This window comes from Juglans regia, chromosome 12 (assembly GCF_001411555.2).
Source record: "Juglans regia cultivar Chandler chromosome 12, Walnut 2.0, whole genome shotgun sequence".
NCBI lineage: Eukaryota > Viridiplantae > Streptophyta > Magnoliopsida > Fagales > Juglandaceae > Juglans > Juglans regia.
In genome coordinates, this window is record NC_049912.1 from 28,634,835 (window position 1) to 28,656,756 (window position 21,922).

The 21,922-nt window shown below is 38.6% G+C and overlaps 1 protein-coding gene across 2 annotated transcripts in view; it reads left to right on the forward strand.

The window, feature by feature from the left end:
- Positions 1–21,922, forward strand: part of LOC109010050 (BEACH domain-containing protein C2) — a 46,137-nt gene that overhangs the window by 18,741 nt on the left and 5,474 nt on the right. The window contains exons 10-28 of one of the 2 annotated variants that reach the window (XM_018990759.2): positions 423–752; positions 1,308–1,873; positions 12,069–12,153; positions 12,365–12,559; positions 13,461–14,006; positions 14,090–14,233; positions 14,399–14,881; positions 15,632–15,777; positions 17,153–17,222; positions 17,378–17,461; positions 17,879–17,935; positions 18,053–18,121; positions 18,202–18,288; positions 18,369–18,485; positions 19,818–19,967; positions 20,112–20,196; positions 20,298–20,418; positions 20,601–20,697; positions 20,787–20,900. In XM_018990759.2, the coding sequence (XP_018846304.2) occupies positions 423–752; positions 1,308–1,873; positions 12,069–12,153; positions 12,365–12,559; positions 13,461–14,006; positions 14,090–14,233; positions 14,399–14,881; positions 15,632–15,777; positions 17,153–17,222; positions 17,378–17,461; positions 17,879–17,935; positions 18,053–18,121; positions 18,202–18,288; positions 18,369–18,485; positions 19,818–19,967; positions 20,112–20,196; positions 20,298–20,418; positions 20,601–20,697; positions 20,787–20,900 (3,546 nt within the window). The remainder of the gene's footprint in view (positions 1–422; positions 753–1,307; positions 1,874–12,068; positions 12,154–12,364; positions 12,560–13,460; positions 14,007–14,089; positions 14,234–14,398; positions 14,882–15,631; positions 15,778–17,152; positions 17,223–17,377; positions 17,462–17,878; positions 17,936–18,052; positions 18,122–18,201; positions 18,289–18,368; positions 18,486–19,817; positions 19,968–20,111; positions 20,197–20,297; positions 20,419–20,600; positions 20,698–20,786; positions 20,901–21,922) is intronic. The other variant, XM_018990760.2, reaches the window with a different exon arrangement.

Sequence of the window (21,922 nt, forward strand, 5' to 3'; positions counted from 1 at the left end):
CCCTATATGCTTTAAATCTTAATCATGAATGGGGCATATTACATCATATCTCATTATTCTCTCCCTACCCCTCTTGTCATTCCGTCACCATTGGAGTTACTTTTATTATTATTATTATTATTATTATTATTATTATTGGCACCGGGTGCCCGAGAACAGCATCTCAACTAATCCCGGGGGTGCACAAGCCCTTGGCAAGGAGTTTCCCGCAAGTGCACATCGGGTAATTTAAGGGGAAATTTGAGCTACTTATGACTAGCAGTCATCTCTCTTAATGTTCTTTGAAAGCCCTTGTGAGCTTCTGTGGTTTCTAGTTTAATTGAAGTGAAAATCTGCTATCAATAAAAGTTCTTGCTTACCTATATATAAAAAAAAGAATTGAAAATCTGCTATAATTTCTACATCCAGTTTTTCTTTCACAGCAGACTCAAGTTATTGCAGCTGCTGCTGCTGGTGTTGCAGCTGAGGGTTTGTCACCAAAAGATGCTAAAGCAGAAGCAGAGAATGCTGCTCAACTTTCCGTGGCTCTGGTTGAGAATGCAATAGTTATACTAATGCTTGTTGAGGATCATTTACGGTTACAGGGCAAACTCTCCCGCGCTTCACGTGCTTCAGATGGTTCTGCATCTCCACTTTCTCTTGTGTCTCCTTTGAATAACCACTCAAATTCATCAAATACAACTGGCAGAGAATCGTTAGAAGCTACAGGCAATCGCAGATCATCTAGTGATACTGGGGGGCTCCCTCTTGATGTACGTATGCACTTGTCCCAACACCACATCTTACACATACAACCACAACGAGAATTGTTAATTATATCGATGATTCTTATCAATATACCAATGTATATAACATAGTAAGGCATTGGTAGAACTCTTTTATGCATCTTTTATATTTTAGATACTCACGCTCACCCATCATACAATAGTAGAGAATGACTTTTAACAACAATAATCATTATCTTTCGCGATATGGTTTTTACTTATCAAAAAAAAGATACTCACGCTCACCCAATTACTACCCAATTTGCAATGATCCCCCTTAAGCTATCAATGTGTTGTTGGCATGTCACCTGGGTCCATGATTCTTAGCTGCTGAAATGTTTTATTCTTATGCTTTACTTCCGAATGTTATTTTATCATTATTGTCTGAGTTTTATTCTTATCCAGCTTGCTTTTCTTGAGTAGGTTATCATATCAGTTTGAATTTTGTAGTCTAGTTTCTTATCACTCTGTTTTGTTCCTCTATCAGAATGGTAACTTCTTTATTCATAGGGCTGAGGGTTTTTTTTTTTTAATATTAATCAGGTCCTTGCTTCAATGGCTGATGCAAATGGGCAAATTTCTGCAGTAGTGATGGAACGCCTTACTGCAGCGGCAGCAGCTGAGCCTTATGAGTCTGTTGCATGTGCTTTTGTGTCATACGGGAGTTGTGCTACGGATGTAGCTGAGGGTTGGAAATACAGGAGCCGATTATGGTATGGTGTTGGCCTTCCTTCAAATGAAACTGTCTTTGGTGGTGGTGGCAGTGGCTGGGAATTTTGGAAATCTGCTCTGGAAAAAGATGCAAATGGAAACTGGATTGAACTTCCTCTTGTAAAGAAGTCTGTTGCAATGCTTCAAGCTTTATTGTTAGATGAGTCTGGACTTGGTGGTGGTCTTGGTATTGGTGGGGGATCTGGTACTGGAATGGGAGGAATGACATTGCTTTACCAGTTACTGGACAGTGACCAACCTTTCTTGTGCATGCTCCGGATGGTGCTTCTTTCAATGAGGGAAGAAGATGATGGCGAAGACACTATGCTTATGAGGAATGTAGGCATAGAGGAAGGCATGCCAGAAGGAAGGAAACCGCGCTCAGCTTTGTTGTGGAGGTAAATTAACCACATTAAGCAGAATATCGATGTTGATAAAAAATGCTTAGAACCAATGAGTTTCCTGATTTTTGACATCCTAGTAAATCTACCATGGTAAAGATCTAGGCATGCCTATACCTTTGTAATATCTTTTTTTTTTTCAAGTTATTACAAAAAATAGATAAATGCACTATTGTAATATCTGTAATGTGGAGATTTATTTTTGAAAGCTTTGAGGTTTGGATGATCGTATGTGATGAAGGTGAAGTCTGAAAAATCTACAATAGATAAAAGGTTTGGTGTTTTTTTTTTTTTTTCCCTATAAGTTTACAAGGAAAAATATAAAATCAGGATGTAAAAGGGATTTTATACCCTCCAACCAAAATCTGTCCCATTAGCTTTTTCATCGTAACTAAAATACACTCACCCACACACAAGCAAAACATGTAATTTTATTTTTAAATTAATGGTGGCTGCCAGCCACCGGATTCCACTGGGACTCTGGCATCCTCTTGGGGTGGTGGCCGCCACCTCGAGTGACAGCCGGAATAGTGACATTTTCTTAAGACAATCATTAAGGTTTCTAAGAGTTTTTTTTTTGTCTCTTGTATACATTCAGTGTACTTGATTACTCCTTTTGATATATATATATAACATTTTTACTTATAAAAAAAAAGGTTTCTAAGAGTTTTAAGGCTCATATTTTAGGGTTTTAGAATTTTCCTTTTACAAAAATTTAAGTCAGGGTAGTTTAGTTCATTGTAGGATTGATAGAATCATGATATTGTCTTACTTTTTTAAATTATAGTAGTCTAATTGTCTCCTCTCTCGGTATGACTTTTCATATTCCATTCCTGGTGCTTCTCGCCAGGGATGATCCTTAATCTTTCTGTTATCGTTCTCCTATTTCGATTTCTTTTTTCTTTAATTTTACTAATAATTAGTTGAAGATGGAGTGTAGTTTTTGGTTGAAGCGAAGAGATTCGTGATTAGTAGGAAAGGTGGAAAATTTGTTTGTATTATTGAGAGGAGCAGGAAGTTGTCTAAGTTCCTTTTTCTTAGTGGAGGAATGGTTGTTTGGATGGCAAAGGTTGTGGAGGATTGGCTGAGGTTATCGGGCAAAAAGGAATCTTTTCAGACAAAAAGGGAGGGTCATAGAATTTTTATGGTCCAAAGATGTCAGAATGAGTTTGGGAGGTTTGTGAAGCTGATTGAGTTTGGTACTGGTATGGGGAAGGGTATCATTGTGATTCCAGAAGGGAGGAAAGGGTGTGTTGGGCAGGTTTTGTAAGGATAGTGAGAGAGATGATAGATTATAGAAACTCTTTTTCAGCTCCCGGTAACAGAGTTGTTTCTTTGAATGGGGGTGGTGAGAGGGATATCAAAGGGAAGAAGGTGATTTCGGATACATCTTTTAAAGGTGTTAATCATCATCGTGATACTTCTTACCTGTCGGCTTTAATGAATTCTAGGCAGGAGGTTTCTGGTCCTCAATAGTTAATTGGCAATGGCAAAATCAGGAAGGATGAGTTGGTGCTGGATCGTAGCAAAAGAAATGAAGCTTTGTGGTGGAAGCAGATTGATGGAAGAATGAATGGTTGGTCTTCAGAGGCGCTGCAAAAATTTGGAGAAGTTGAAGGGATCTATGGCACATAAGGGCAGAGTTAATAGGTAGGATGGAGTCATTGTTGAAGAAGGGATGAAGGGCTGGGTTTGTTTATGGGTTTGTTTATGAGTTTGGGCCTTTCTGTTGTGGATAAGGAAGAGGGAAAAAGGAAGTTGAAGCAATGGAGTGGGCCTAAATGTTATAATGATAAGAAGGCTAATGGGCTGGATTGAGGCCTAGTTGTCAGACAAGGTCAATGGAGGGAAAAGCCTTTACATGAGAAACAGAAGCCCAACAGCCCGAGTGGCAAGGAGGCCCAGCCCAAGGGCTCGGTGGCTCTGTCTGGTACTTCGTCATCTGGGTCGACGGTGGCAGGCGAGTAGTTGAGTGGTTTTGATGGTGGCTCAACCAACAACGAATCTCCATTTATACAGATCTAAGAATTGAAAATCTAAGAAGGCACAGATCAAACCCTCGATGGCTCAGATGGGGGTGAGTTCAACACAGAAAGGGCCAATGGTGGTTGTCGAATCTTCTGGGGGTTCTCCGGTGGTGAGTCTAACTTCGGCGAAGGGGGGATTGTCAATTTCATCTCAGCCCGAGGTTTTGAAGGGAGTTATTCTCTCGACGATGGGAGATTTTCTTCTTAGCAGCCTTTGGATTCTATTGAGTTGTGTTCTGGAGGTTCTGAGCAGGTGTCTGAGGGGGTGAAAGTGGAGGATGTAACGGGAGAAGTGGATCTGAGTGGTAATGTCTTTGGGACTATCGTAGAGCATGCTTCTAGGGTCCCTTGTACCCAAATGTTTAATGTTGAGATGCAGATGGTTCTTGGTGGGGAGGAGGAAGCTGAGGCAAGTGAGTTAGGGGAGTTGAGGGAGTCTGATGATGACTTGGATCCTGATCCGTTGAGTTCTATCCACCCTGAAATTGTTTGGCCCAATAATTCATCTGATTGGGTGTCGAGGAAAGTGGATGAAATTAAGGAATGTGTGGGAATCTCATGTCGGCTTTGAGGAACAGTTTAGAGCACTTTTAATAGCTATAGAGGCCTTAAAGTTGCCTTTTTTGGCTGGTTGGCATCCCATGGGAAGATATTGACTATAGATAAACTAAAAAAGTGAGGCCTTTACTTAACCGATTGGTGCTTTATATGCAAACACAGCAGTGAATCAGCAGACCATTTACTTCTCTATTGCGAAGTAGTCAAGGCTTTATGGGACGGCATTTTCACTAGGCTGGGTATTGCATGGGTGATGCCCAGGAGAGTCTTGGATTTATTGTCATGTTGGAGAGGGGTTAGGGGAAACTGTCATATTGCAGCTGTTTGGAAGATGGTACCTCTATGTTTAACGTGGTGCACATGGAATGAAAGTAATGGCCGATGTTTTGAAAATAAGGAACGCTCTCCGGATAGTTTTAGGGCCTTTTCTATCACACTTTGTTGCTTTGGGCTTCTTTTATTGTATTGAATGGGAGGAATTTTAATGACTTTTACGCTACTTTCCGTAGGCCGTAGTTTGTAATTAGGTTTTTCTTGTACACTTCCCGTGTACTTGGGCATGGCCTTTTTACGTAAATTAATATAACTTCTTACTTATCAAAAAAAAAAACAGCTATAGAGGCTGGTCAACCTCTTTTGGCTAGATCTGCTGCTAAGAAAGAGAGGGAATTGAAAAGATTATCATGTTCTATAAATTATAACTCAAAGAGTGGAAGTTCCTTTAGAGATAAAGGCAAGGAGAGGGTTGTCTATAGTCAACCATGAAACCAACGATTATATCTTGGAATGTGAGGGGGCTGAACGACTATAGAAATCGTCTTCGATTAAAGAATTTGATTCGTAAGTGGAGGACTGATATTATTTGTTTTTAATAAACTAAGCTGAAAATGGCTAATTAAACAATCATTAACAGTTTATGGAGTTGTCATAGTGTGGGATGGGTTGATTTAGTTTTGAAAGGGGCTTCGGGTGGTATTATTGTTATGTGAGATAGGAGGGTAGTGGATATGATAGATTATTATGTGGGAGAATTTATGGTGGCATTGAATAGGCGGGTGGTAATATTGTCTTTTCAAGAGTGTGGATGATGGATATGAATGGGTTTTTTGGGGGGGTTTACACTCTACAATCCTAATGTGGATAATGTTAGAAGGATGTTATGGGAGGAAATGGCGGGGGTTAGCTACTGTTGGGATGTTCCCTGGTGCTTTGTTGGGGATTTCAACATTACAAGGTTTCCTAGTGAGCGAGTGGGGATAATTATTTCTCTCAGGCCATGAATACTTTTTCAGATCTGATTTTTGAGCTGGATTTGATCAATTTACCAATGGTTGGTGGGGGTTTTACATGGTTGAATGGAAGAGCATGGTCTAGGCTGGACAGGTTTCTGGTTTCGGCTTCTTGTGAAGTTCACTTTCCTGATTTGAGCCAGAAAAGGTTATCGAGAATATGTTCTGACCATTATCCTATAATGTTGGAATGTGGGGGGGCATTGTGAGAGGGCATAGGTACTTTAAATTTGAGAATATGTGGTTGGAGGATGAAGGTTTTGTGGATGGGGTGAGGTCGTGGTGATCTTCGTACTCTTTTTCTGGGTACCTTGAGCTTTGTGCTGGCTAGTAAACTTAAAGCTTTAAAAAAAGATTTGAAGAATTGGAATGTGGAGGAGTTTGGGAATACAGAAAATAAAAGGAAACTTTTGATGCAACAGTTGCTGAGTTTGGAGGAAAGGGAGTTGATGGGGGATATATCTGGTGAGGATTTGGAGAGAAAAAAAGCGGTGGTGGATGAATTAGAAAAGATCACTTTAATGGAGGAAATCTTATGGAGGCAAAAATCTCGGGTCCTTTGGCTGAAGGAAGGTGACGAGTGTTCGAAATTTTTTCATTGCATGGCGAACTTTCATCGAAGAATAATGCAATTGAGGCTATTCATGATGGTGATAACATCCTTTCAAATCAAGAGGTCATTAAGGATCACATTATGAATTTTTATGAGAAGTTGTTTAGGGAAGAATACTCATGGAGACCAAAGCTTGATGGACTGTTATTTGACTCCATTGACCAAATTAGTGCATATTGGTTAGATAGAGCTTTTGAAGAGGATGAAGTTCTTGATTTGGTTAGAGGAATGGCAAGGGACAAGGCTCCGGGACTGGATGGTTTCTCAATGGCTTTCTTTCAAGCTTGTTGGGAAATAGTGTGGCATGATATTATGAAGGTTTTTCTTGAATTTTATACATTTATGAAATTTGAGAAAAACTTCAATGCTACATTTATTGCTCTTATTCCCAAGAAGGTAGGGGCTGTGGAGATGCAGGATTTTTGGCCTCTTAGTTTGGTGAATGGGGTATATAAGATCATTTTTAAGGTGTTAGCTAATCGTATGAGTGTGGTGTTGGAAAAAATTATTTCGAAATCTCAAAATGCTTTTATAAGGGGATGACAAATTCTTGATTTGGTCTTAGTTGCTAATGAATTTGTGGATAGCAGAATTAGATTAAATGAATCTGGAATTTTGATCAAATTGGACATGGAAAAGGCATATGACCATGTTTGTGGGGATTTCCTTTTGTACTTACTTGGGAGGTATGGTTTTGGAGAGAAATGGTGTATGTGGATCAAACATTGCATTTCGACTGCGCGATTTTCTATTTTGGTGAATGGTACCCCGGTTGGATTTTTTAATAGCTCTCGTGGTTTAAGACAAGGAAATCCGCTATCTCCCTTTCTTTTTGTTCTTGTTATGGATGTGTCGAGTAGAATGATTGAAGTGGCGGTAGAAAGAAGCTTCTTGTCGGGTTTTGAGGTGGGAAATGAGGATTGGAATAGCATTAAATTATCTCATCTTTTCTTTGCCAATGACACTTTAATTTTCTGTGAGCCTAATCAAGAACATCTTCGATCTTTGAGAGTTTTGTTGTTATGTTTTGAAGTTGTCTCGGGTCTAAGGATTAATCTTAACAAGTCTGAAATTGTTCCAGTGGATGCAGTAGCCAATATTTCAGATTTGGCTAATATTTTGGAGTGTAAGATTTCTTCGTTGCCGCTGAAGTATCTTGGTCTTCCGTTGGGTGTCTCTCACAAATCTGTTTCCATATGGGAAAGGGTGATTGAGAAGATCGAGATAAGGTTGGCTGGATGGAAAAAGTTGTACTCTTCTAAAGGGGGGAGAATTACTTTGATAAAGAGTATGCTGTTTTAGCTTCCCACGTATTTTCTTTCACTTTTCCCTTTGGCAGCAGGGGTTGCAAAAAGAATTGAAAAAATTTATCGCAATTTCTTATGGGGAGGTATAAGAGAGGAGAAAAAGTTTCATTTGGTTAGTTGGAACAAGATTTGTCAACCAATTTCTTTTGGAGGATTGGGGGTGAGAAATTTGTGAATGTTTAACAAAGCACTTCTTGGAAAATTGCTTTGGAGATATCATTTAGAGAGAGATGCTTTATGGAAGAATGTTGTTGCTGTAAAATATGGGAGGGGGGGGGAGGTGGGGGGGATTGGTGTTCTAATGAAGTTAGAGGAGCGTATGGGCTGAGTTTATGGAAGTTTGTTAGGAAAGGTTGTGGGGAGTTTTCGAAACATATTACATTTAAAGTGGGGGAAGGGAAGAGGATTCTTTTTTGGCATGATATTTGGTGTGGGGAATCAGCTCTCAAATCTGATTTTCCCTTTCTTTTTAGGCTTGCAAAGGATCAAAATGCTGCTGTGGCAGATTATTTCCAACATACGGATAATAATATTCTATGAAATGTTAATTTTATCATAGAGGTAAATGATTGGGAAGTGAATGATGTTTCTGATTTCTTGGGAAGAATTTATAATTCAAAAGTGATGCAGGGAAGAGAGGACAGTTTATTGTGGGACAATGCTGGAAAGTTCAGGTTTTCTGTTAGTTTTTTTTTTATAAGTAAAAATATTATATATATCAATAGGAGTAACCTAGTACACTGGACGTATACAAGAAAATACCTAGCCCATACTAGAGAGCTCCTAATGATCCAAAAAACCCGTGAAAAACTACCCAAAATACACGAAGCCCGAATTGGAATAGAACACACCTCCCCAACCCCAACCCCAACCCCAACCCCAACCCCTTGTTTCCCGTAAGACTAATACTTCACCCAAAACTCCCTCTACGAGAACGTCTTCATAATGCCTTCCCTTTAGTATTCCCTCGACTTGAGCTACAACCCTTAGCGTTGTAGTTGATTGCCCAAGAAAGACGCTTTAACTCCATACTTTTCTTAAAACTTGATTTGGTTTCAAGCGAGTAGCTCGCCTCAATCGCAGTGAGTAGTGCTTTAAATTGGTTTTCACATCCTCCACGTGAAAGCCCCACGATATGCTGAATCTCGTTTACCTTATGCAGAACTCAATCCAATGGTGAACCCGTTATATTGTTTATCGAAGGAAGAGAAACCAGGGGAACAACATTATCCCCAGACATAGTACCCAACTGCACTCTCGACCCTGGACATTCCTTCTCACAAGGCACCAACAATAAACCCATAATTTCCTCTCCGCCATATCCTGCATTCAAATCCCGAACCTCCTCAACAGCTATATGGTTGCTGTCCATTGTTGCTTTCACCATTAAAGGTTCCTCCTTTCCATCGATGAGGACATTGCTTGTATGTGCTACAAACCCCAACGATCCTTTTTGTGCCACTTTGTCAGACCCTACTGCTCCCTCAGGAGTCATAACAGGTAGGGGAAGCACTACTTTTTGTTATCCCATTTTCATCTTCTAAAAGAGACTCGTCAGTTTCTTCCAAAGTGCTCAAGACCCTAGAAGGACCCCATCTTCAACTGAAAGTGAATCTTGAAAAAAAGTACCAACCCCATTAGCAACTGGTGACTGAGGGTAGTCAGACAACAGGCTACCGATGTCCTGAGTGACACTAACATGAACAGTGATGCCGGCATCCAATGACCCTATCTGTGATTGCGTCGAAACGCCCTTTACCCGTACACTTGAGGCCTTCAAACCCGTAGGGTCTACCCCTTGCCCCCCCTCGTCCGTTTTCGACCCACCACCCAAACCCACGACTAGGTCCAGCCCCTTATCTACTTTAATCATGAGATCACTCACATACTCCATAACTCCCGTCAATTGAGTTTTGATAGCCCACAATACTCCATCCATTTCTCCCAATGTCACACGGTAACCTTTGTCTCCTACAAGTGCCTTACCCTTTCCTTCTGTTGCGGAGCTATTCTTGGTTGAACTACTCACCAGTGACCTCAACATTGAAGCATACGAGGCACCTTTGACTGAGGAAGGCCTTCCCACCGTCTTTCCATCAACAAACTCCCCTCTGTTTGCATGCTTCAGAATAGCGGCTTTGGACCTAGTAACACTTCAAATGGACTGCAGAAAACCTTTCCATCCAATGCCATTTGTGCCTTCTGGAATCACCAACAAACATTTCCTCTTTCTATTCCTGAATTCTGAGAGTTGCAGAAAGTTGCCCCTTGCGTTAATATGATGTTGAATGATGAGAACTTCATTACCCATCCTTAGATCCCTGAAGAATCCTTCATGACAGTTGAGTTCCAAACAATCCTCTATCCACTTAGCCACCCACGAAGCTGCTGTCCCACCTAGACACATGAACTTAGCCATCCTTTTACTACGTTCAGAAATGCAAAAACTATTTCCTCCCTTTTTCGTAAAAACAAAATTTTTTTATTCCACCTTCAACCAGCTCTCACCTTCCATCTGAGACGAATCCAGGTCATGCGTCATCATTGTCTGATCCCAAATCACAAGATCATCTCACTTTGTCATCTCAAGGAAAAAGATGTTATACGAAAATAAAAAGCAGATCAGAATAGGTACTACACCAAATCTGCACCAACAAAAATAAAATGCAGATCAAAATCTCGGTCGCCGGAGGGGGACCGACATTGGAGGGCCCTCAATGGAGTCGCCAGAGCTCGTCGGTCTTGTCTGTGGCGGTGGCCGTGGTGGACAGGTTCGATGATTGATGTCAACTCTGAGAAAGACAGAGAGAGAATCTTGCAAAAGTCCAGGTCGCGGAAGGGAGGACCTATGCCGGACGGCCCTCAGTGAAGTCGCCCATGCCCGTCGACCTTGTCTGTGCCAGTAGTGAGGTGTCACTCACTGGTCTAGGGTGGGTGAAGGGTGGCGGCGGGTTTGGGCGCCTTAAGGTTTTCTCTCTCCATAGGCTTATCTTTTTTTTTAGGGGATGGTATGCTTTTTTTTTTTTTTTTTGGATGGTATTTTTTTGTTAGTTCTTTTTATAAGGTGCTGACTTGTCATTCTGGTTGTGCTTTCCCTTGGAAAACCATTTGGAGGGTGAAGGCTCCTACTAAGGTGGTGTTTTTCGGTTGGGTGGTTGCTCTAGGGAAAATTTTGACCACAGATAACCTTAGAAAACGTGGTATGTGCATTGCTGATTGGTGTGCCATGTGCAAGAAGGATGGTGACTCTGTAAATCATCTCTTTCTTCATTGTGAGGTGGCGAAGTCTTTATGGTATGAGGTTTTGAGTCGGACATGTTTATATTGGGTGATGCCAAAGGAAGTTGTGGATCTTCTTGCATGTTGGAGAGGTTTTGAGGGAAGGAAATGTGTAGCTGCCAGATGGAATATGATTCAGTTGTGTTTAATGTGGTGTATTTGGCTGGAAAGGAATGAGAGATATTTTGAAGACAAAGAACATTCTCTCGGAGAACTTCGGAATTTTTTCTTTTCTACTTTGTGTTTGTGGGCTAGGATTTTTGTAAGGGATGATGATAATGTACTGAATCTGTTTTAGTCTTTTTCCTGCTTCTAGAGTGTAGTAGGTATTTCCTTTGTATACTTCATGTGTACTTGGATTGTGCCTATTCTTGGTAATAAAATCTCTTATTAATTATATATATAAAAAAAAAAATCATGATATTGTGGTGTGTGATTGGAGTGTGTAAAATCTACTTTTATACCATATCCTGACCAAAGATGTACCTACTCAATTTACAATGGTGCCTTCAAACTTTTGTTACCACTTACCACCCCCAAGTTGTTATTTCTATAGAGCTCTTGAAAGAGCAAGATTTTGGTGGGTTTGCAATAGACATTTAGGTTGGCCCTAATGATTCCAATTCCTTTTTGGGTAAGGATTACTTTTTCTCTATTTAGATGGCCATAATGCTTTCAATTCAATTCCAGACAGTTTGATGAGCATTTGGCTACAATTATTCCCTTAAGGTTGTGTGACATATATGTTTTCCTTCTTCCTGATTTTATTCAATTTGATACCAAAATTATACTTTTGTGAACACCATATATGGCACCAAGTTGGAAAGTAATGTAAGGGTTTAGTTAGGTTCTTAAGACTCAAATAAGCCATCTGGTAATCCACTGATGGAATTGGGTTTTTATCCTCTTGTTCCATTGAGTTTTCACACGAACATATTTTTTTCTTGGCTTCCCACAAACAAAATAAAAATGCGTAGCTGTTATGGTGAATAAAGTCCTCTATGATTGGCTTTACATGAGTTTTGTATTTATGGTAGCTTCAGTGTAATTTCTTTGGTTATCCTGCTGTTCCAGGCTTTCTTTCATTGCAGTAGACTAATACATATCATTGATGTACAGTGTGCTTTCACCCGTCCTAAACATGCCAATTTCCGATTCCAAGAGACAAAGAGTGTTGGTAGCATCTTGTGTTCTTTATTCTGAGGTTAGTTCAGTGGGAAATTAATTTGACATGCTATAGTGCCATTTTCATGTTTTCCTAGCTCTTTGCATTTTTTTATTTGAGTGATATGTTTTTTTCCCCTTCCTGGGATGTTTCAATGAGATCATAATAGAAGGTTTATTGCTTTCCTTCCACTTAAATCAAGAGACATGGGGGCTATTTCTGTCTTGATTCTTGAGCATGTATGTTGCAGGTATGGCATGCTGTTGGTAGGGACGGAAAGCCTCTTCGCAAGTGGTACCTTGAGGCTATTTTACCGCCATTTGTTGGCATTCTGAGGAGGTGGCGACCACTTTTGGCTGGTATTCATGAACTTGCAACTGCTGATGGTTTGAATCCTCTTATTGTTGATGACCGTGCTTTGGCTGCTGATGCCCTGCCAATAGAGGTTTTCAACGGCTATCCTTCTTATATTTCCGCTTTCTGGCTACACCATTTGTCTGGCCGTAAAAGACTAGTGAATGGTTGCCCTGTCACTCCTTTTCATTTGTTCTGTGAAAAGAGGCTGTCTGTTGATTGATATTGACATACTCTGTTCATTTTGTACCCGTACACAACTCAAAGTTTTGAGTATCATTCTATTTTCCTGGAAAGGTTCCATTCCATGTCTATTGATGTGAATAAGTTTTACCGATCAAGAAAATTGATGTGAATAAGTTTTACTGATAAAAAAATTGATGTGAATAAGTTCCGTTTGGTGGTAGTACAAGCGGGACCCCTTGATCGTTAAACCCCCCCCTCCCCCCCCCAAAAAAAAAACCGCCCAAAACCGGGTTATTCTGTTCTCAGGTATTATGGACTGCAATGACATGGGTATAAAGATGCATAAATGTCACACTCGTGACTTATACAAGGGTTTCCCCCCTTGCAGTTTTTCATAAAAGTGCTTTACTTATTAACAAAAAGATTTTGCCAGTTTCTCATAGCATTTTAGGCAACCCGCTTTTAGATTCCAGAAGACTGCATTTTTAGTATAAACTTTCATGCACTCAGTTTGGAATTTTAGAAGTTAAAATAGAGGATTGTTTTTCATGCCCTTTTGTTAGTTCTTTTTTGTATTAAATTATTAGTAGTATCCTGGTATGCTCTATACTCTTTCTTTATATGCTTTTTAGGTTGCTGCTTCTTGATATGTATGTATTGGCATTGGTCTGTGGATCAAGTGGCGTGTCCTCCCTGCCCTAATAAATATGAGGTCTAGGATGACATTTTGGTTTCAATCCTGGTCTGAGTGTTGTTTTTACCTATCAGAAATATCTTTTGAGATGTATAGTTTTTATTCCTTGCAGGCTGCTCTTGCCATGATATCTCCAGCTTGGGCTGCTGCTTTTGCATCACCTCCTGCTGCAATGGCATTGGCAATGATCGCTGCTGGTGCTTCTGGTGGTGAAATATCAGTTCCTGCAACACCTTCACAGCTTAGGCGTGACTCCTCACTGCTTGAGAGGAAAACAGTTAGGCTACATACATTTTCGAGCTTTCAAAAACCTTTGGAGATGCCTAACAAATCACCTGATCTTGCTAAGGACAAAGCTGCTGCAAAAGCGGCTGCCTTGGTTGCTGCACGTGATCTTGAACGCAATGCAAAGATTGGTTCTGGAAGGGGTCTTAGTGCTGTGGCAATGGCCACTTCTGCACAACGAAGGAATGCCAGTGACATGGAACGTGTGAAGAGATGGAATGTCTGTGAAGCCATGGGAGTTGCCTGGATGGAATGTTTGCAACCAGTTGATACAAGATCAGTTTATGGGAAAGATTTTAATGCTCTTTCCTACAAATTTATAGCTGTCCTTGTTGCAAGCTTTGCTCTAGCAAGGAACATGCAACGATCAGAGGTTTGAGCAGTGCTTGTCCTTGTTTTATCCGTATTGATGTGGGAAGCATTACCAGATTTATCATTTTTTTTCTGATTCTCCAGATTGATAGGCGTGCACAAGTTGATGTAGTAGCCCGTCATCGTTTATCAACTGGAATTCGTGCATGGTGCAAACTTGTCTTTTGCTTGATAGATATGAAATGTCTCTTTGGATCTTTTGGGGATCATTTATGCAGCCCTACGCGTGTATGTTGTGAGATAAACTATTTCTGTTAACTCCATTCTTAAGTTGTTTCTGCATTTGTACTAGTTTCTCATGATTTGATGGCCTTACACCTGGCGTATCATTTATGACCAGTTGGCTGATAATATAGAAAATAATATCTGAAAGGAAATATTGTGAATCTGTAGGTTTTTTGGAAGCTAGACTTAATGGAAACTTCTTCAAGGATGAGACCTTGTTTGAGGAGGAACTATAAAGGGTCTGATCACTTTGGTGTCACTGCCAATTATGAGGATCATATTGCAATGAAACAGGATGAACAGAACGTCCTAAATTCATCAAATGCTCCTATTCTGGCCGCAGAGGCCATTTCAATGGAGCCTGTCAATGAAGAAGATGAACAAGTGGAAATTGATCAGTTGGATGTCAGGAGGGCCCATGAAACAGAACAAAGTGCAGATAATCAGCCAAGACCTTCTGGAACAGCTGAGCAAACCCTGCAGGCATCTCTAGAGAGTAAGAGTCAACTTGCTTTTGACCACCAAGACTTGGTCCAAAGTTCATCAGCAGTTGCACCTGGGTATGTTCCCAGTGAACTTGATGAAAGAATTGTTCTTGAGCTTTCCTCATCCATGGTCCGGCCATTGAGAGTTATAAAAGGGACATTTCAAGTAAGTTACATGAGCTTAAGGTTGACGTTCCTTTTATTTACATAATATGATATTTTTCCTGTCATATGCGGATAGTACATACTAAATGTTTTTGTGGCTTTTCATATCAATGTCCAAGAAGTATATGCAAGAAGTTAGAACCAAGGAAGTTTTTTAGATTGGCAAAAAATCCACCATTCCATTTTTGTGCAAGGGCCAACTTCAAATTGTTTCATTGTCTCTTTTAATTTATTTTTGTATCAAGTCAATGAGCCCTTAGTGCTTTGAACAATGGTGGTGTTTGGTACCTATTTTCTAATGTTCGGTTACGGTCTGGTCCTGTGCTGATATAGAGTTCAAATGATTGCCATTTTTTTAAACTTAAAATTTACTTATAGACCCAAATCTGGTTTGCATTAAAAGATATTAGTTTAAGAACCTCCCTCTCTCATGTCCAACTTGCAAAACCAGAATGCATTATCGGTAACCCTTCTTTATCTGTCCCATTTTAGTGGAGACATTGCACTCATATTAATTTATTCTTTTATTTTAATATATTTCCTGCACGGTGATGATTGCCAAACCCTTTTTCTGACTCCAATAGATTGGTATTATGTTATTTCACTTCGTATTGTATTATTGTTGTTTAGAATCATGAGAATGGGAAACTGATATCAAAATTTCAGTCCTATAATTGTCCCAATAAATTTGACTGGTCATAATTATTCTTTATAACTTTTACTAAGCACAGACACTAATGTGTCCTGTCAGGTAACAAATAGGAGAATAAATTTTATGGTTGATAATAGTGAGAGCAACACTACAGCAGATGGGTCTGAATGCAGTTCGGCATTGAGAGACCAAGAAAAGGATCATAGCTGGTTGATCTCTTCTCTTCATCAAATGTATAGTCGAAGGTGAAGTCACAATAATTTTGTGCTGGTTTTATTTTACTTTCATATTTTTTCTTATTGGCAATATAATTTCTGAACTGTTGAACCCCTTTCACGCTCATGTCACGCCGAGGTACTACAGAAGAAAAAACTGCAAAATCCGAACCAATTTATCAGGATCGATTCGTTAACATGTTGGTTAACCGTGATCTGAAACACGGAAAAAATCATTGCCTTATCAAATTATCTATTGAGCTACGAAAAAGATTCAACAAAAGACAGAAACGAATCCACTATCTGTTTTACATCAAGCAATACGTGGAGTAACTCCCGACATAGCAGCAGTAAAAGCAAGACTTCAATAAGTCGCTTTGTTTGCTGTTTAATATTATAATTTAAGCATTTACATTAGCCATGGTTCTTAGAGAATTACAAAAAAGTGGAATAATGCAGCTTATTATTTAGTTTTAGCCATATGTAACACATGATAGATTATGCTTATCATTAGGGAACTAAATAAAAATCTAGGTTACCAAAAATGTTTGTCACTGGGGAACTGGGTATAGAAAAATTTTAAAATTCAGAAGGATTGGCCTTTGGTTCCTGAACATCGAATGCTCTTAATTGTCAGTGAGAATTATCTGAAAAGTATTTATGATTTCATTGTAGTTTCCAAAAAGCACATTTCGTTGGCAAAAATTGGAACAATCCACTTTAGTGCCTCCTTTCACTGTGTCTTTCAAATTTTCTAGATGCCATGCTCTAACTTTTTCTTTCTTTTGGGCAGAATGTTCTGAGTTTTGAGAATGGTTAAAACTGATCCTTCTTTCATCTCTGTTTCCAGAAAATATTTTCCACTGTGGACAGTATAATGTGCTAATGAACAGTCTTCACCTAAAACAAGAAAACTAAACTAAAAAATTCTCATGAACTAATACTATAAAAAAATTCATTAACTAAAGGCCCTATGTTTTCATTACTATATTTTCTGTTCTTGAACTTAGTTTTGCTTATAAAAGAACTTTCACAATTTGTCTCTTTCCAAGATAGGATATTTTGAAGGATTGGATGGTTATGTACCAAAACTACCTAAGTTCAATTCTCTTTTACCTGTAGTCCTTAAGCACCAAACAACGGACTAGACTGAGAAATGGTGAGAACTTACTGTTGTGTGATATGTTGTGATAGTTATTCAATACCAAAGGTATTAAGCTGCTTATGCCACAAAAGTTGTTTGCTCACTTATGCCTCAAAAGCTGTCTGCTCTTGTATTATTTTATGTATGGTTGTGTAATGATACAATGTAGCCATTGCCTCTCAGCCTGATGTTTTGTTATTTGATATTGTTTTGTTTCATTTTCTGCTCTCCATCTCTTTTGACTTGGATATTTTCTCACAGATATCTTCTAAGGAGGAGTGCTTTGGAACTGTTTATGGTTGACCGCTCAAATTTCTTTTTTGATTTCGGGGTATATTTGTCTGAAATATGCATCTTCATTTCGTTTGCTTTGTGCCTATGTAAATTAAAGCATTTTGATGGTTTTGATTCTTTCAAACTGCCTGCTAATCAACCTGTTGTTGATATTTTTTCTTGTTTCTTCCCCGGTTATTCTTTTCTTATTAGAGTGTTGAGGGCCGAAGAAATGCATATCGAGCTATTGTTCAAGCACGTCCTCCTCATTTGAACAATATATATCTGGCGACTCAGGTTTGCACCAACTGTAACTTTGTCTGGGAACCACATCTGGTCAATCAGTGTTGGAGTAAATATCCTCTCATGCATGCCAAATTCACCAAACATCAAAATAGTTCAAAATATAGAGCTTTCCCATCCACATAGTGCTCAAACTAAAGTTTTATGATAATTTCATATGAATCATGAGTTTACAGATCAGCATCCATCAATATACTATTTTATGTACATGACAGGCATTTGGAGTGCATTTAATCCAATTGTGAGTTTTACACCTGGTGTGATCTAATATGTGTATGAGGAATTCTGGATTCATACAACACTTTTTTCCTCTTCATCTGTGTTTTTTTTTACAAGTGCATCGAATTCATCTTCATCTTTATCTGTGTTTTTTTAAAGCCAAGGACTAATGCAATTATTTATTTGTTCTAGAGACCTGACCAACTCCTGAAAAGAACTCAGCTCATGGAACGTTGGGCAAGGTGGGAGGTATGAATCTTGTTTGCAGTTATATATTTTCAGTGCCTACATGTTCTCAAGTTTGAGTTTAATATGCACCATATAGAGATGGGAGTTATAATTTGTAGAAGCAAAACTCTTGTGCAGATCAGCAATTTTGAATATCTAATGCAACTAAATACGTTGGCTGGGCGTAGTTATAATGACATCACACAGGTGGATTTTTCTCCAAACTTTTTTATGTTATATGGAGAAATTCTCTAGATCTATTTCTAATTTTCTTTTGTTTCCTGCAGTATCCAGTTTTCCCTTGGATAATTTCTGACTACAGTTCAAAGAATTTGGATCTTGATGATCCTTCTTCTTATCGAGATCTTTCAAAGGTGGTATCATCTGAATATATTCTTAAATCATTCTAGAATTTCATCTTTTCTGCTGTCATTAAAGCCTCATATTCTTGCAGCCTGTTGGTGCATTGAATCCTGATCGTCTTAGAAAATTCCAAGAGAGATATTCTAGTTTTGAGGATCCCACCATCCCCAAATTCCATTACGGTTCACACTACTCGAGTGCTGGAACAGTAGGTGTTCCCTTATGTTATATTTTTAAAAGTTCATTTACATGTTCTTGCGTGTGTTATAATTGTCTCAAGTTGAGAGACTGACAGCTGTGCACCTTCTATCACTGAATTTGTTAATCTCTTTAGTTTATCTGTTTCTCGGACATTTTTGTAGGACTTTTAATCTCAAAATGTTGCTACTGTATATCGAGCATTAACAATAATTAGAACTTCTCTTATTTATGTATGGGAAATTTGTGCTGTTTGATTTTAGGATCCGAAATATGGTAACCCCTGAGTTGCTGCGACCTAGATAGGTCTTATCTCTTGTATACCTTCTTGTGTACTTGGGGCTATGCTTATCATCAATACAATCGTTTACTTATAAAGAAAAAACAAATTATGGTAACCCTTGAGTTTGAGAGTATCTTGAGTTTTTCTTGCTAAAAGTTTACATGAAATGAAATAAGGCTGTGATCAAGCTATTTACAGCTAGGAAATATTGTCTAAATAAGGAATATAAAATAAGTTCTGAATAAGGAAGGTATGACTAAAATATGTACACTGCATTCCCGCTGACATTGTACATATATCGTCTGCATTACATTATATCTAGGAGAAACTATATTTTCCACTCCCTTTATTTTACCTGTAAATACAATTGTGTTTATCCTAGATACAATTCTATCTAGGATAAATTTGCATCTGAAATTATCAAATTTTGGCAATTTGACCCTCAGTTTAGATCTAACTGTTAAGCTCGCTGAAAGAGAGGACATGGCACAATCTTAACTAAAGGTGAAAATTAAATAAATGGTGGTAGTTCAATGGTGCAAAATGTCATTTTCCCTTATATCAAATGATATTTTTAACCAATTGTACATTGCCATTCTCCCAAAACGCATATCTCAACCTTATTTCAAATTGATCCACCTTTTCTTTTTTTCGGTAGTTGGGCTATCCACACTGAAAATTCGAAATCTATCCTAGATTTTATTTTGCTAGGTTTGTATTAATTGTGTTAAATCTTGAATTTGAAAGTAACTCGAGCTTTTCTTGCTAAAAGTTCAGATGATTTATGCTAGTTTGCTTTCCAGAGTTTGCTATTTTCTCGTATTGCAGATGTCAACTTCATTTCAAAGTAGTGCACCTTTTTCTTTTTTGGTGCTTTGGATGTCTAGAAAATTGACAATTGCCTGATAAAAAATTGCACTCATGACATTTCTGATGATTATTTATACAATTTTTTTTTTTTATGTGCCAATCAAATTTAGTAAGTATTGGGTGAATATCTTTATTATTGGTAGACACTGTGATGACACTTCTATGTGACTCTCGGTGTTGGTTTTACAGGTTTTATATTACCTTGTTAGAGTTGAACCATTTACAACTCTCTCGATTCAATTGCAAGGTGGCAAATTTGATCATGCAGATAGGATGTTTTCAGATATTGCTGCTACATGGAATGGAGTTCTTGAGGATATGAGTGATGTGAAGGAATTGGTATGTGTCTGACCATTACTATGAAGCATCACGTTTTTTCCATCAGTTAGAGTCTTCATCTTCCCTCATCTACATTTGCATTGTCAATCACCTATAGTAGCTATGAGTTTTGGACTGATTGTTCTTCTTTTCTTTGTACCTTAGGTTCCTGAGCTGTTCTACCTTCCTGAGATCTTGACCAATGAAAATGCAATTGATTTTGGTACAACACAATTAGGTGGACAGCTTGGTATGCTCCTGAAATTTCTCTGTTTTATGAATTGAGATAAACCTTGATGGGCACCAAACTGAAGTTGAAAGATCTATTGTGATTAATATTTCCCTTATCAGATTCTGTTAAACTTCCTCCTTGGGCTGCAAATCCAATTGATTTCATTCATAAGCATCGGATGGCTCTTGAGAGTGAGCATGTATCTGCTCATTTACATGAGTGGATTGATCTTTTATTTGGGTAAGTTTAACCTTTTTATCAAGTAAAATTATAGTTTTCTGCAAAATTGTGCTCTATTCTTTCATTTGTATTGTTTATATGCTTGTGACTAACGGTGGCAATGTTAGAAACAGTTTAGTTCTAGTCAACTGTGAGGCTTTTCTTTTCAGCTGGTTTTTACTTCATTGGATTGGAATGTTCAGGTATAAGCAACGAGGCAAAGAAGCTATATTGGCAAATAATGTGTTTTTTTACATCACCTATGAAGGAACAGTTGATATTGATAAGATTTTGGACCCAGTAAGTCAACTTTGCTGGCTTAATTGTCTTACATTGGGAAAATTCTTACTTATCTCTTTGTATTTTTGTTCCCTTTGTACCCACAAAAGGTACAACAGCGTGCTACACAAGACCAGATCGCATACTTTGGACAAACCCCATCCCAACTTTTGATTGTCCCCCACTTGAAGAAGTTGCCATTAGCTGATGTTCTTCACTTGCAGGTAATAATCAGTTTCATTTGGCTGAACCTTGATATTCTTAGGTTTGATAGAGTTCTATATTCGTGCTGCATGTTATTGCTTAATTTTCTCAGAGCATTCCACATCATTAAGGGCCCTGCCTTGGTGAGCTTTCAGGTCATCAAAGAATTTTATCAGAGCATTCCATATCTGCCACCTAGGTTTTTATGGCATCTCATTTATTCTTGGTTGAGTTTTATGCATTTCGTGATAGTTCCAAACCCAGGTGGGATTAAGGTTATGAGTGTCCGCGTTAAACTTTGTGAGTGATTGACCATGGTTCAAGGCATGAAGCAACAGTTTGCAAAATCATTTTTAGTTTTTGCCAGGATGGCCAGCCATTTAGAGAAATGAGGAAGATCTTCACATGGTTTTTATTGATGTAGAGCAAGTGTATCATAAGGTACCTAGGGAGATAATGAGTAGATTTGAAAAGGAGAAGAGATCCTCTAATGGATTAGTAATTGGTGTAAGAACGGATGGAGGTATCACGAATTTCCTGTCACGGTAGGTTTACGTCAAGGATTTGCATGAAGTCATTATCTAATTACGTTGGTCATGGATCAAGATGAGCTTTGGTGGTGGATTTGCAGATGATTTGTGTTAACTGATGGGAAGTTTGAAAAGATGTTTTATATTAAAGGTTTTAGGCTAAGTAAGAATAAAACTAAATATTTCAAGTGTAAAAGTAAAGTAGAAATTGAGATGGAGGGAGGGATAGGAGTATTAGTTGATGGTTAATAGATATCAAAGAACAAGATTTGTATTTAGGATCAAAAGTTCAAGGATGGAGAAACTGGGAAGGAGGTAGCCCATAGAATAATAATGGAGTGACAAAGCAGAGAAGTGTATCTGGAGGATTATGTGGCTATGGAATACCTATTAAGTTGAAGGAAAAACTATGAAAACCTGTTGTTCTACAGTATAGAATGTTGGGTGTCAAGAAACAATAGAAGATGTGCGTAGCTGAAATGAGAAAGTTCAGATGGATCTGTTACTGAGCA